At 45.4% G+C, this 13197-nt stretch overlaps 1 protein-coding gene across 1 annotated transcript; it reads right to left on the bottom strand.

Annotated features, from left to right (window-relative positions):
• Nucleotides 1-38: 38 nt before the first annotated feature.
• Nucleotides 39-9214, bottom strand: MYL11 (myosin light chain 11). Its single transcript, XM_081168844.1, has 7 exons — nucleotides 9059-9214; nucleotides 6628-6723; nucleotides 2490-2565; nucleotides 2261-2365; nucleotides 2102-2180; nucleotides 1162-1210; nucleotides 39-416 (listed from the first exon to the last, which is right to left on the bottom strand). The coding sequence occupies exons 1-7, from the start codon at nucleotides 9059-9061 to the stop codon at nucleotides 312-314; spliced, it is 513 nt and encodes a 170-aa protein (XP_081024970.1). The 5' UTR covers nucleotides 9062-9214; the 3' UTR covers nucleotides 39-311.
• Nucleotides 9215-13197: the final 3983 nt, after the last annotated feature.

The following is a 13197-nucleotide window of genomic DNA, read 5'->3' as shown; positions in this document are numbered from 1 at the left end:
TTCAAACTGAGAGAAGTCAAAGAGACTGTAACAACAGGGGCGTTAGAAACAGAGGTGTCCTCATCTTTATTAAGACATTTTACGGAGGAAGGTCCCGGTTAGGTTAAGACAAGTTGAAGTGGGCACAGCTTTGGCTTTGGGGGGTATAGTTTTCCTCCCCAGATAATAATAGTAATAAATAACAGGTATGATGTGTGTATTGCTGGGTTACAAAAGTGTGTGGATCATCTGGGACCAGTGTAAGGTAAACTCCCCGGCCTGGGGGTGTTTGGGTGGATTCCCCCACAAAGCAAGGATGGGAAAACCAGGGCTTATTCCCCTTCCTTGTCCTCTCCGTGTGTGATGACGTAGCAAATGTTCTTGTAGTCAACGTTGCCAGCTACATCTGGAGGGAAGGCGTGCCACATGTTCTTGATCTGAAAGAGGCAGAGAGGCCAAAATGAGAAGTTGCCCGATTCCTGATTCGGTTTCCCTTCCCAGGAAGCTAAAAAAATGTATACTCCCAAGTCAGTAAATGCACTGGTGTTATTTTCAATACAGATGTCTGAAAAGTTGGAGGGGGAGGATGGGCATTCAGAAGCAGAGAAGCTGCTTGATGTCAATAACAGATTCGCGATTTTACAAAGTTTTCCGCAGGACTGCAATGGCTGCTTCCATTTTCCCTCTGCCAACCTCACCACCTCACTCTCAACTTAGTTCTGTCCTGCAATGGAATTGTAGCATTTAAACCATTGAATCACGGCACAGGCACACTGTTCTGTCCTAGGAGAGCCAGCATTTAACATTCCAGTGGCTGAGTATTTCCCTTCCTATCCAGATGAACATGAAGGCTCTGACCCTAAATCCAGAAAGGACAGATAAACAGGAGTCAAGGGCAAGTCTATATAAAAGCTGCACTTTCTGGCTAGGTGGTGTGTGGATGTGGACTGTGAGATTTCCCAGTGACAGAAAAACTCGCTGCAAATTCTCAGAAGCCTTTGCTGTATTAAGCATTAGCTTGGCAGATGAGTGGAGTATGCAGAAGTGTGCCCTTTCGTGTTTTGGGGAAAAGAGTAGCTCACAGGTGAAGAAAAATGGGGGGATGAAGAGGACAAGGGGGTGGGAGCATAAAGGTGAGAAAAAGGACTGGATGTTCTTCATCATGCAGGGAAGTTCTCTTACCTCTTCTGGGGTGAACCGGTCGCACTGAGTGGTCAGGAGTTCTTCCAAGCTACAAGCAAGCAAAGAGAGTAAGATGTTTGAGAGGGATCCCCAGGTAACTGAGTCCTTTTTTAGGTGGTCTTCAAGCGCTCCAGCCTCTTATTATGGAGAAGATCTGCTCCCCAGTCCCCTCCCAGTTTCACATAAGCTGAAAGCCCTCCCTGGTGGAAATAATTTTGCTTGGAAGAATGCTTTGTTCTACACACACACACACGTACATAGGCAAAAGGCAACTGTTTCATAGTCAACAGAACCCTACATTTGAATTCCATCATTGGAAGAACTTTAACCCTACAACAGCATGCATTTAAAATTGCTACAACTCTTCCCAGGGCACTGTCATTTTATGAAAAAGGCCATGAAGCACTAGGAAAAATCTCAAAGTCATCAGCAACGGTTGTTTGGTGAGGGTTCTGAATCCTCACAGCCCTTACAGCTGCCAGAATGTTTTCTGAAAGGAAGGCATGACAATTAAACTAGTGTAGAATGAATTATATAAGTTTGTAGGATAGACAGCCAACATATCATCATCATCATCTGAGACGCAGCAGGATGGTTCAGACCTAACAGCCTATACATGATGTCAGGTCCAAGTCCCAAGAGTGCATACTTCTTCCTCTCCAACCACAACTTGCTTTCAAATCTGAACAGACAAACTATGGTTTGCATTTGCCTTCTAAACCACAATTGGAAATCTACTTCAGAATGTGGTTCCTAATTTGTTTGGAGAGCAAACACAAAACTTAAGCAAACTGCGGTTTGTTTGATCAGGTGAGTTGGGAAGGAAATGTGAGTGTGTTGGGGAGCACATGAACCCAGTGACAGCCAAGCAACGGTTTGGTGTCACATGTTAACCAGCGCAGCACATCTAATGAAAGTGATTTGTGAGGCAGATACTCACAACTGCTTCTTGACAGTGCCCTTGCCCTCAGGGTCCAGGATTTTGAAGGCGCCAATGATTACGTCCTCGGGATCAGCACCTGGTGAGAGAAGAGGAGCGACAGTGAGATCTTGACATCAAGTAGAGAAGAAGGAGAGATAGAACAGGGAAATAACTTACCCTTCAGCTTCTCACCAAACATGGTGAGGAAGACAGTGAAGTTGATGGGGCCGCTGGCCTCCTTGATCATGGCATCCAGCTCCTCATTCTTCACGTTCAGGCGCCCTGCAGAGATGGGAAGGGCAGGATTATCAGCTGGGGTGGCTTTTGAGAGTTCCATCAACAGCCAAGCTTTGCTTTCCTTCCTGCCCACCCTGCCACGCTCTTGCGAGACTCCCTTTTTTCTTACCCATAGCAGCGAATGTATCTCTCAGGTCTTCCTTGTCAATGATGCCATCTCTGTTCTGGTCAATGACAGTGAAGGCCTAGAAAGTGAGAGAGAAGCAAACATTGTGGATTGCAGGCAATTCACCTCCAGCATTCCACCCTACCTCACGACAAAAATGAATGTAGGATTTGTAGGGTAACTCTCCTTTGTAACAACTGTTGGATCTCGAATCTGTCCGCTCTCAAAAGGATTTCTAGAATGCGCGAACACACAGATCTGCACTGAAATTTCCAGTTCCAAAACTATATATAATACTTACATGTAACTCAGCTTTAATTTAAATGGTGAGATATTACTGGTCCTCTAAAGACCTGTTTGCACATGCATGTTCAGCGCTTGATTCCTGCTACCTCAACTGATAGTTCTGCAGTTCTGAATAAAACACTACAGTTCAACCACCAGAGAAGAAAATGTCATACCACCTCAGAACCTGAAACACAAAACTTTTCAGGGAGTCGATCCCTAACATCCACTGCCAGTGACCATGTCACAAGACATGAACTTGTTTGTGTGACTGGGTTATAAGTTCATCAGTGGATGTGAGTGCAGTAGTTTTTACTGGAAACACAGATTGCTTTGTTGCTACATGATACCTATCCATTAGCAAAAGGGAGAAGGCACACACTCATGCCTGTGTTGACAGTACACATTTCAAGACCTTGGTTTCATCATGTAAATGTCCATGGCAAGGTAAACATACACCAGCCTTGAATGAACATCCTTTGAAGGTTAATTTTGACTTCTGGAAAAAATATTAAAAGGAGCATTCTGACTTATGATTTCTGCTTGAATCCAAAGTTGTGGCTATGGGATAAACAAGACCCTCTTGGAGTATCAATGCTGTGAACCTCTCCATTGTAGGCTCAGATTGTATATATGTGTAAATAAACCATAAATCCTAAAGACACCACCATCTCCATTGTGTCGCATTTCCAAAAGGAAACCTGAACCCTGGGTGAGCTGCCTGGAACCCCTGGAATCTCACACCGCTCTGAGATTGGGGTGGCGTCTAACAAAACGTTGGCTGTGGCTGATGGGACTTGTACACCATAGCCTATGGAGGGCACAAGGCTACTGGCCAAGAGAACAGAATATGTTTGTGGCTTCCAACTATTGAAAAAGCTGCTGCAATGCAAGGGAGAATCAAATCCAGCCTTTATTGTTACAATCAATGGCCAGCATTGTTCAAAGAAGAATGAAACATTAACCTGGGGTCATCAAGCATTGGGCAAAAAACAGTACTTATAGCCGCCCACTATATAATTTACTCAAGGAGGTTGCCAGACGTCTTATCTCTGGAATTTTAATGAGCTCACAGGACGGTTAAAGTTAAAGGAGTTCCAGAAAATCTGACCCCAGGTTGGACCCCAAATCCCTTCACCCTCTTCCAGTCGTCTTCTATTGATGCTTATATCTAGCAATGCATTGTGGGATTGGAGAAAGACCAGCTTCCAGCACAGCACGATCCCTCTTAGGCCTCTCCTCCCCCTCCTTTCTCTGCAGCTGTGCCCTAGAGACACCTGTCACTTGATACCCCTCCGAGTCTCTACCAGGAATGGGAACAATCTTCTTCTGTCTCATATTAAACCCAGGGCCCCTCCCTAAGGGGACAGATGGAACATTCCAGAGGAGCTGTTGATGAGATCTCCGGAGGATAGTGGGGAGGGGAGGGGAGCTCACTCCTTCCTTGGCTCAGTCACTATTATCCTCTGGGGCTGTGTGGCGTGTCTCTTTCCCGTAAAAAAACATGGAACAACCCTCACCCCACCTGAGCTACAGTGAATGCAGAATGGAGAGGCAGAGGAGCTCCCAACACACTCTTCATTTTAAAGGCAATAATTACAATTGTGTGGTGGTAGTAATTGCCTCATCTCAGCACCTCAGCTTTGTCACTTGAGTGCTGGGGGTGAACAATCTTTTTGTATAAAAGCTGAACATGCAGTCCTCCAAAATGGTACTCACTGAGGGGAGAAACCCTTAGCTACTCTTGGGCAGGTGTGGAGAGAGACAACGTAGCTGCCACTGCCAAGGGACAATGGAACCCAAAAAATACACCATAGCATAAGGCTGGCTATATAATTTTCCCTTATATCAAGTCAGGCCATTGAGCCACCTTAGCCAAGAGTTGCTGTTCCAACTGGAGGCGTTTCCAGACAACCTGTTTATTGAGCATTCACCCCTAATTTGTTTACAGGGAGATTAGACAAAGCTGGCTATTCAAGAAGCATTCGTTCTGAATAGTTTGCGGGGAAGTTAGAGGACGGTGAGCCGAAGTAAATGTCACCTCATACTTTCCAGTCCAGTCTCCCATCACAGTCGCAGGGTTGTTTTGAGGATAAACTGGGAGATGGAGGCGGGTTGGGGAACAGCCATTATCGCTACCCCAAGCCGCTTCGAGGGAGGTGGTCTAGAAAGGTCATCGACAATAAATTGCCCGGTGGCCAAGGATCAGTTCTTTTCACCGAATGTATTAATTGAAAGTGGGTTGTCATCAAAAAAGTAAAAAAGCTGAAAATGCTCATTGACCAGGATGGAGGAAAGAGAAAGGAACAAGACTGATGGAACTCTCCCCAGATAGCTGGAATGGTAATTATTTTCCTATTGTTCATTTGATTTCTTTTCTCCAAATGTGAGATCTAGATGAAGGGTTTTCAGCCTTTGCAATTTTTGCTTTCGTTGAGTCTGGAGCCCCACAGCTCCTCTTTCAGGCCGGTCACCCAGAATCCATCTCCAAAGATTTCCTTGTAAGGAGCTGCCGCCTGTTTCTCTGTCCAAGCGCAGATGTCACCTACCTTCTCGGTCCTCCCTCACCCAAAATAGACACTGCTGCGTCTCAAGGGTCTCAGAAAGGAAACACCGCCATTCTTGGGGCGGGGGTGGGGTGTCGAGGGGCAGCAGCGACGGCTGCGAAAGGGCAAGGGAGATCCTCTTCAAAATGGAGGGGAAGAATCTCATGCATGGAGGAGGGCGAGCTTCACATGGAAAGCTCTCGCCACCACAACCACACCAGCTTCCCAAGTGGAATGAACCTGGCTGGCAACTAGGAGACAGAGGGCTGCTTAAATGGTGTGTAGAGGGAGAGGAAGGGGATAGATCCACCTCAAAAAGGGAGGTGTTGAACACCTTCCAAGGCTGCAACCCTGCGCATGCTTACTTGCTCGCTGTGCAAAGTGGGGCTTCCTTCTGAATAAACATGCCTAGGGTTTTACTGCACAACTAACTAGGTGGTGTTTGACAGTTTCACCTCCTCTGAGGTTCTGTATCCTACAGACACAAAGGAACTTGCTTAGGATAATTTGGCCAAATTATAGCACCCATGGATTCCTTCTCCCGTTCTCCCTCCTTTAGGAAACCCTCTAGAACTTGTAGATGTCCGCCGTTCTCAACATCTGATGAATCCTGAACAGTGAAAGGGCTAAAGTGAAGCTTGAGAAGGGAAATTAGTGAGGTCTGGGCCTCCATGTGTGAAACTGGGTGGACAGAAGCTGCTCCATTTTAAAAGGTTTGATTCTATCCAATCAATCTGCCACAGATGTGTTACTTTTAAATAATCCACATATGAAAATTCCGGACTCTGTAGATTTCTTATGGTCAGAACATCCTTCCGCATAGCTTACTTAGGTTCTTTTCCCAATCTGGTGGTCCTCAAAATTAAATTTCTATCCTGTTCCAAGGAGGTGATCTATAGATTTGAGTCTGTTATTATGAGGATTATTAATAACTTCTGTATCCTTCTGATTTCTGGATGAGACTTACATGCCTACAATAAAGCAGCTTCTCTCCAAACACTGAGTCTGTAATCCCACTTTACCTTGGAGTTCAGTCCCATTAAACTCTACAGGACTTACTTCTGAGTAGATATATATAGGATTACGCCGTAGCTGCGTACACACCATACATTTAAAGCAACTTTAAAGCATGCCCCACCCAATGAATCCTGGGAACTGTAGTCACCTTCATGTCTAGTACCTTGAAAAAAACATCCTTTCTGTCAATGACTTTCTCAAACTTCTTCAATGAATAGTTCCAGGTAAGCTTTAAGAGCACCATACATTACCTTTCCCCTTTTCTCCACCTCCATCTCTTCTTAGTTTCTTACCTCTTTGAACTCCTGGATTTGTGTTTGGTCAAACATGGAGAATACATTGGAGCTTCCTCCTTCGGCTGCTGCCCTTCTCTTTGCCTTCTTGGGTGCCTGTAATGGGTTAAAATGGGAAATCAGACCACTATGTACATTACTACCCGAAATGCTTATTAGTGATGGGGGACAGGGGCAGCACTTTCTGCAGGTTTCTAGAGTGTGAGATGTTGCGAGCTTGCTGAACATAGTTAAGGGTGGGGGGAGGGAAATGAAATAATTTTATACATTTCTGTCCCGGGTAGGAGGGAAATGTCTGGAAGCAGTTTCTGCTCATTTTTAAATAACTGTTTTATTGGGGTGGGGGTGGGGGGGTTAAATTATTTTTTCAGATTCAAAACCGGATGCTACCAAACTTTTCAGAGACATGGGGAACAGGATGAAGGTTTGGGAGATTCCAAAATGCTTGGTTATGGTAGCAAAGGTTTTAAAAACCGGGGGGGGGGGGGAGAAGATCCTTTGACGAACAAACTCAGAACTTTAGTTAGTGTTCAGAAATGGCAGGAACAACAAATGCTGTGTCAAGGAGCTGTAATATATCATATTCGAGGTATTTCCTCAAAATCTTCAACGTATTAGTCTGAGATGCGCTTGTGAGAGTGAGTGACACAGAGATGTGTTCAGCAAATGTAAACTAGCCTTGTGTGTCCTGCAGAAATTGCCTACATATTCTAGCTTCCAAAAATGCTTTTTATAGGCTTTGACGACTAAATAAATGAACACTGATGAGGTTCTGGAAGTTTCCACAGATGCGGGAGAAACCGCAAAGGCCCCAGTGAAAGAGGGTTCCAGTTACTGGAATTTATCAAAGTTCACAAACTAGGCCTCCTCCTTGGAGACTGGCTTGGAGCATGAGGTTAAATGGAGCTCTAAGGAATATTGGCAAGGCGAACACAATTCCTTCTGAACACTCCTGCAATATATTGGTCTGGTTTATTGGATATGAACAGGGTGCACTTTGGCCTCATAAGAGATAGAAGGCAGCAAAGGAGTTTGAGCAATAGCTGAGCTGGGTGGCAGGGTTGAGGTTTACCTAGGTAAGTGTATATGTCAAAGGATTCAGGAAATCTCTCTAACATACCACAGAAGATGGAGCTGATACACACACACACACACACACACACACACACACACACACTGACAATTAAGTTGTATCTCTTCGGCTGCCACCCTATATACAATTACTTGGGTGTAAGCCCCACTGAAATCACTGGGGCTTACTTCTGAGCAGTCATACATAGGATTTCCCAGAGAGTACCAATAGATACACCATTGATGGATTGAACAGCCAAGGGCGGCAATGGGTTATTTTTGCCTGCAATGTGTGTGAGAGGCTGCTTGGCTCGCTTGCCTGAGCAATCTGGAGTGATTGCTTCCTAAGCAGGTTTTACAGTACACTGGCTCTCTTGCGCTAGTGGCAGCCTGTGACTTGGCTCTCAAAATATGAGGGGGGTGTGTGTGTATTGGTGAAGTGACAAACCACACAAGAGACTCTGGGGGCAAAAAGAAGAAAAAGCATACCCCTTGTGCTTCTTTGTTCCAAAAACAAAATTGTTCCACGGTATCCCTTGAATCCAGCTCATTGCTTTGGATTTTGTGGCGCCGCCAGGAATATGACTCCTGAAGCTTTTGTCTGCTCAGCAACCGCTCAGCTGCCCTTTACTCTCTCTCTCTCTCAATTCAATATGGGGTCCAACTAATTCCCAGCTGAGTAAACTGTTCTACTGCATTATTCAACAAAAAAAGAGCATGATATGGCTATTCAGGGCCTGAAAGGATTTCCTGGTGAATTTTAAGGTGCATAGCTCAGCGAAGGAAATAGGATCTTAAGGAAGGCTAGCTAGAAAGCAAGGAAGGATGTGAAATAATCCTATTTAACATGACATTCTGCATGCGGTTTAGGCTTCATCTTTCCTTTCCCCTCGTCAAAAGCTGTTCTTCCCAGCTGCTATCTGGCATCCCACCTCATTCAACTACCCCCAATCTCTCCTCAGTTGCTCCGAGGTATTCCCTGAACACACACATCTCTTCTGCACAGACAATAAAATGTTTAAGTGGAAAGAAACTGAAACGGAGAGATGAGACAGAGGTAGAGAGTAGTGGAGAAACTGATGAGAGGAGAAATAGGTAAGAGAAAGTCCTGCATTGCACTGTTTTGGCAATGAAATAAAATTTTAGAAAATTGTTAAGGGGATTCCTCTGTCCCCCCCTCTCCAACACCCAACCTCTTGGGTGTTCAATTATGTATTTCATCTACATAACCTGAATGGTCTTCTAGTCTTCCCCTCCTATTTGAAAGAAAAGAGCTGCAGATTGATCAACCAACGTTCCGTTTTCTTTCCACTTTGTACATTTCCACTAGATTGAACCAGGGCACCTGCACCCCACTTACCATTTTGGTTTCTCAGCGGACAGGCAGGTGGGCAAACAGCAGCTGTGGGTGCGGTGGGGATGTCCCAAGGGCCAGAAGGATGAGCAGCCTAGACACAGGCTGTGAATTCCCCTGGGGTTATATAGACTCCCCTGGCGGGAGGCGGGGCAGCTAACTATAGCCACATCTTCAAGTTTGGCTCCAGAGCTGGGGGTGGGGGGTAACCAAAGTCCAGAAATAGACTCCAGAGGAACGCAAACGGGCCAACTCCTTTCTTGGAGAAGGGAAAAAGCATACTGGGTTTTTGACAGTTCCTGCCCCAGAAATCTTGCTATCACAGGGGTTCGTGGTAGTACCCCACCTTCTCCCAGAGTAGGTCCTACGTCTACCCAGTTTGGTGTCAGGGTGAACCTCTGGCTCTGGCTTAGGGCTCCACTGATCTTTTGCCAGGACTCAAAAGCTTCAACTGGGGTTATTTGTGACTTGCATCATCAATTTGCATCATAAAGTATGAGAGGGCAGGTCGCCGCCACGAGGTGTTTACAATCTAAAGTGTGACTCGGGGGAGACAACCAAGGAAATGGAGGGAAGGGGATTGTGGGGGAAGACAAAGAAGAGAACTGTGCATTTATTTCACCTGCACATGGTACGTCGGTATAGTTAAGGTGAAGTTATGCATGCCAAAGCCTTTGCAGGAAATGTGTTTGTTTTTTTAATTCCTTGTATGGGATTCAGGGATCAGGGGCTAACTATTTTGTCAGACTTGATACACAAGGATGGCCAATGTGGTACCCTCCAGATATTGTTGGACTTCAACTCCCATAATCCCTAGTCACTGGAAATTGTAGTTAAAACATCTGGAAGGTACCACACTGGAAGGCACCCACAGTAAGATTTGCACTATCCCATGGGCCTTGAGCTTGACAGCTACTCTTAAGAGCTCAGCCCCACTCCCTAGCCCCAGAGGTTCTCTGTGGGACCTCTGCTGCCTGGCCTACATCGTAGGCTGAGAAAATTTCAGCTCCTCACTCCCATTTCCTTGCCTCAGAGGTCCTCAATATCCGCCTTCTTCCCTTCGGCCCTCTCCCTACCCTTCCTCCCAGCCAAGGGTATCCAATGTCCCTGAGAAAATTTCCTTTTTGGGATTGTGGGACCCAGCTGTCGCTTGCAAGGCACCCAGGCTGGAGTAGAGGCTCCTAAAGATAGCCGTCTTGAGCTTCCTCCCCACTCCACTGCGGACAAAGCTATGGGAGGCCCTGTCCATTCATCCCCCTACTTCACCCACTTATTCCTAGTTATTTCCCCTCAAAAGAGCCCCAGTTATAGACCCAGCATGTGCTGTAAGGGCAGAGAGAGGGAGAATGTGAGAGAAGGAAAATGGAAGGGTGAAAGCCATGAGTACCTGCAACTCTTCAAAGATCAGATTGATTGCTAAAACAGGGACTGGGAACTAGAGATCCCAAGGGCGAAATGCAGACCTTGGGTACCACAGCTGCACATTTAGAGGCAAGGTGTGTGTGAAGAGGGTGCTGTAACCACAGAAACAACTTGGAGACAGGTTTTTTTTTTAGGAGGGGGATCCCTTCCTTAGTAGCCCTCCTGTCAACAAATTGGTGACCATGGAGACCTTCTGATTTAAAAGCGGACAGAATAATTGACCAGATTTCCAACATCAGTAGGGACATAGGCCCATGTAATGTTACCTTCCCACCTTTCACTGCAAACTTGCAGAACACAGCATGAAGTAAGGAAAAGGAACAACTCAGCAGCAAAGTGATGGAATACAGTGATAGAGCACTAGTATCTTCCCAGTTCCTGGGAAAGTTGCACGTGGATGAGAAAGACAGAGGGCCTCTCCAGATGTCTTTTTAAAAGTTGTAAATTCATGATTATTTGAGCTCACAATGGTAGTGGAGAGGTTCTGCATGATCCCACTTTCAATACTATTTATGCCTGCAAAAGTTTTGGGGGCGGACATGCTGTTTTCTTTCCAATCAGTGAGTGTCCTGTAGACTCCTGCTGAAAAGAGTAACTTTTCATACCACAAATATTCCAGGGTGGATGGAAGGCTGCTTGCCCCACTTTTTTGTACTACGGCACAAGAAAGCCTTCCCAGGTGGCAATGATGAGGTCTCTTTCAGGAAGCATTGCAAAACTAATACAGTGGAATAGTCTGCAGACTGTCTAGCAGATTGGGGTATGAATTTGCCACTCCCTTTCAGGACCTTTCCAGACTGGTGGTTTGTTTTTCGCATTCCGAAACATGTCATGTAACACAATTATTGCATCAATGACGTGTTTCAGAATGCAACAGACAGACAGTCTGGAAGGGTCCTGAAAGAGAGAGTAGTAAATGGGGGTGGTGCAAGGGGAGAGACATAAAAACGCAGAAAAACACGGAGAGAAGGAACAAAGACATAAGAAAGAAAAGGAGGTGGGGGCGGGGAAGATTTGAGTGAGACATACCAATGGGTCAGGTGGGTGGAGGGTGAGAATTGACATTTTTGCTAAGGTGTAGAAAAGCGCAAGAAGGGAAGAGCCCATCAGCTCAGCTCAGGGTAACCTGACCTACTAAGGCCTTTTGCAGCTATCCGTGCTGAGCTGACACATCCTCCTCCTGGACACATACCCAAAATGGAAGGTGATATTCTGTTAGCTTGGAGTTATACCTTCTGTACTTCCAGCCTGGAAATAAAGCGCAAGGGTCCTGGCACCCTGGGGTGTAAGAAGCTGTCTTATTCCAAGCTAGACTATTGGTCCATCTAGCTCAGGGTCATCCACACTAATTGGCAGCAGCTCTCCAGGGTTTGGGGCAGGAAGTCTTTTCTCAGACTGACTCAAGAGATGCTGAGGATTGAACCTGGGACCTTCTGAATGCAAAGCACATGCTCTACCACTGAGCTACAGCCCTTCCCTTGAGCACACCTGCCACCTGAAGACTCCTGTAATTTACAGTGGCAAGGCCTGCCTGCAATTGGTGCAGCTTTTCCTAAGAATGTGGAAATTGATACCATGGAATTCCTTCCTAGCACACAGCTGTTGAAAGGTAATGAAACTTGCCAGGGAAAAAGGATGAAATATACTCAGAGTTGCAAAGTGATTTCATGCTCTTTATTCAGCTCATAGTGGTGAGGAGGAATGAATGAATGTCCCCTCAAAGTATCTGCTTTATATACATTATTTACACAATGGGCTGCACATGATTGGCTAATTCTGGAATTCTACTGTAAGCCAATCAGATTGTGGATTCACTTATATCTGGAGCATGATTGGGTGGTTCCTGCCAACCAATCATACTGCTGCATTGTTCTAGGACCAATCAGACTGCTGCATTCTGAATCCTATTGTTCTAGGACCAATCAGACTGCTTCAGTTTGGATCCTATTCAACTCAGTACATAACAAAGGATAAACTTTATAACTTGGTTAATGTAAATCTGTACATATCTAAAATCAGTCTGATTACAGTGGTACCTCAGGTTAAGTGCTTAATTCGTTCTGGAGGTCCATTCTTAACCTGAAACTGTTCTTAACCTGAAGCACCACTTTAGCTAATGGGACCTCCTGCTGCCGCCGCACCGCCACAGCACGATTTCTGTTCTCATCCTGAAGCAAAGTTCTTAACCCGAGGTACTATTTCTGGGTTAGTGGAGTCTGTAACCTGAAGCGTATGTAACCCGAGGTACCACTGTATATTAAAAATGGCGGGGAGGAGACCAACACTGATCTGTTTTTTTAAAAAAATTATCTTGTTCGTCAGATAAGGTGGCCATGTGTCTTTCTTTGCAGAGGATAGTCCTCTGTTGGACTGCCTGCTCAAAATCTAGTTTAAATATAAAAGAAGCCCAAGAAGGGAGAAGAGGGTTCTTTAAGTTGCTCATGAACAGTTAGCACCTGAAGAACAAAGCACAGGTCACCTGGTCAGTCTTCCCCACTATGGTGAGATGCATCAGACATGTATTTAAATTATAAAACTTCCTAAATTTGCATCTCTCTCTATAAAGTAGTATATGCAGATTTTTATGTAAATCTTTGCCTTCTTTTCATGATGCATTTCCTCTTTTTAAAGGAACTTGTAGGTGGCTACTTTCTATTCCGCTTAAAAAGGCTCCCAGCACAGATAAGACCTGGGAATCCTTGCCTCTAGTAAAAGGTAAAGGA

Source organism: Podarcis bocagei (assembly GCF_964188305.1).
Source record: "Podarcis bocagei genome assembly, chromosome: 13".
Taxonomy (NCBI): domain Eukaryota; kingdom Metazoa; phylum Chordata; class Lepidosauria; order Squamata; family Lacertidae; genus Podarcis; species Podarcis bocagei.
This window is presented reverse-complemented; position numbering and strand designations above follow the sequence as displayed.

Excerpts from the sequence above, each read along its gene's own strand:
- MYL11 (XM_081168844.1), bottom strand. Across the intron at positions 2,366-2,489 it reads AGATACATTCGCTGCTATGG|GGCGCCTGAACGTGAAGAAT; the intron begins GTAAGAAAAAAG and ends CCATCTCTGCAG. Across the intron at positions 1,211-2,101 it reads GGCACTGTCAAGAAGCAGTT|CTTGGAAGAACTCCTGACCA; the intron begins GTGAGTATCTGC and ends GCTTGCTTGTAG.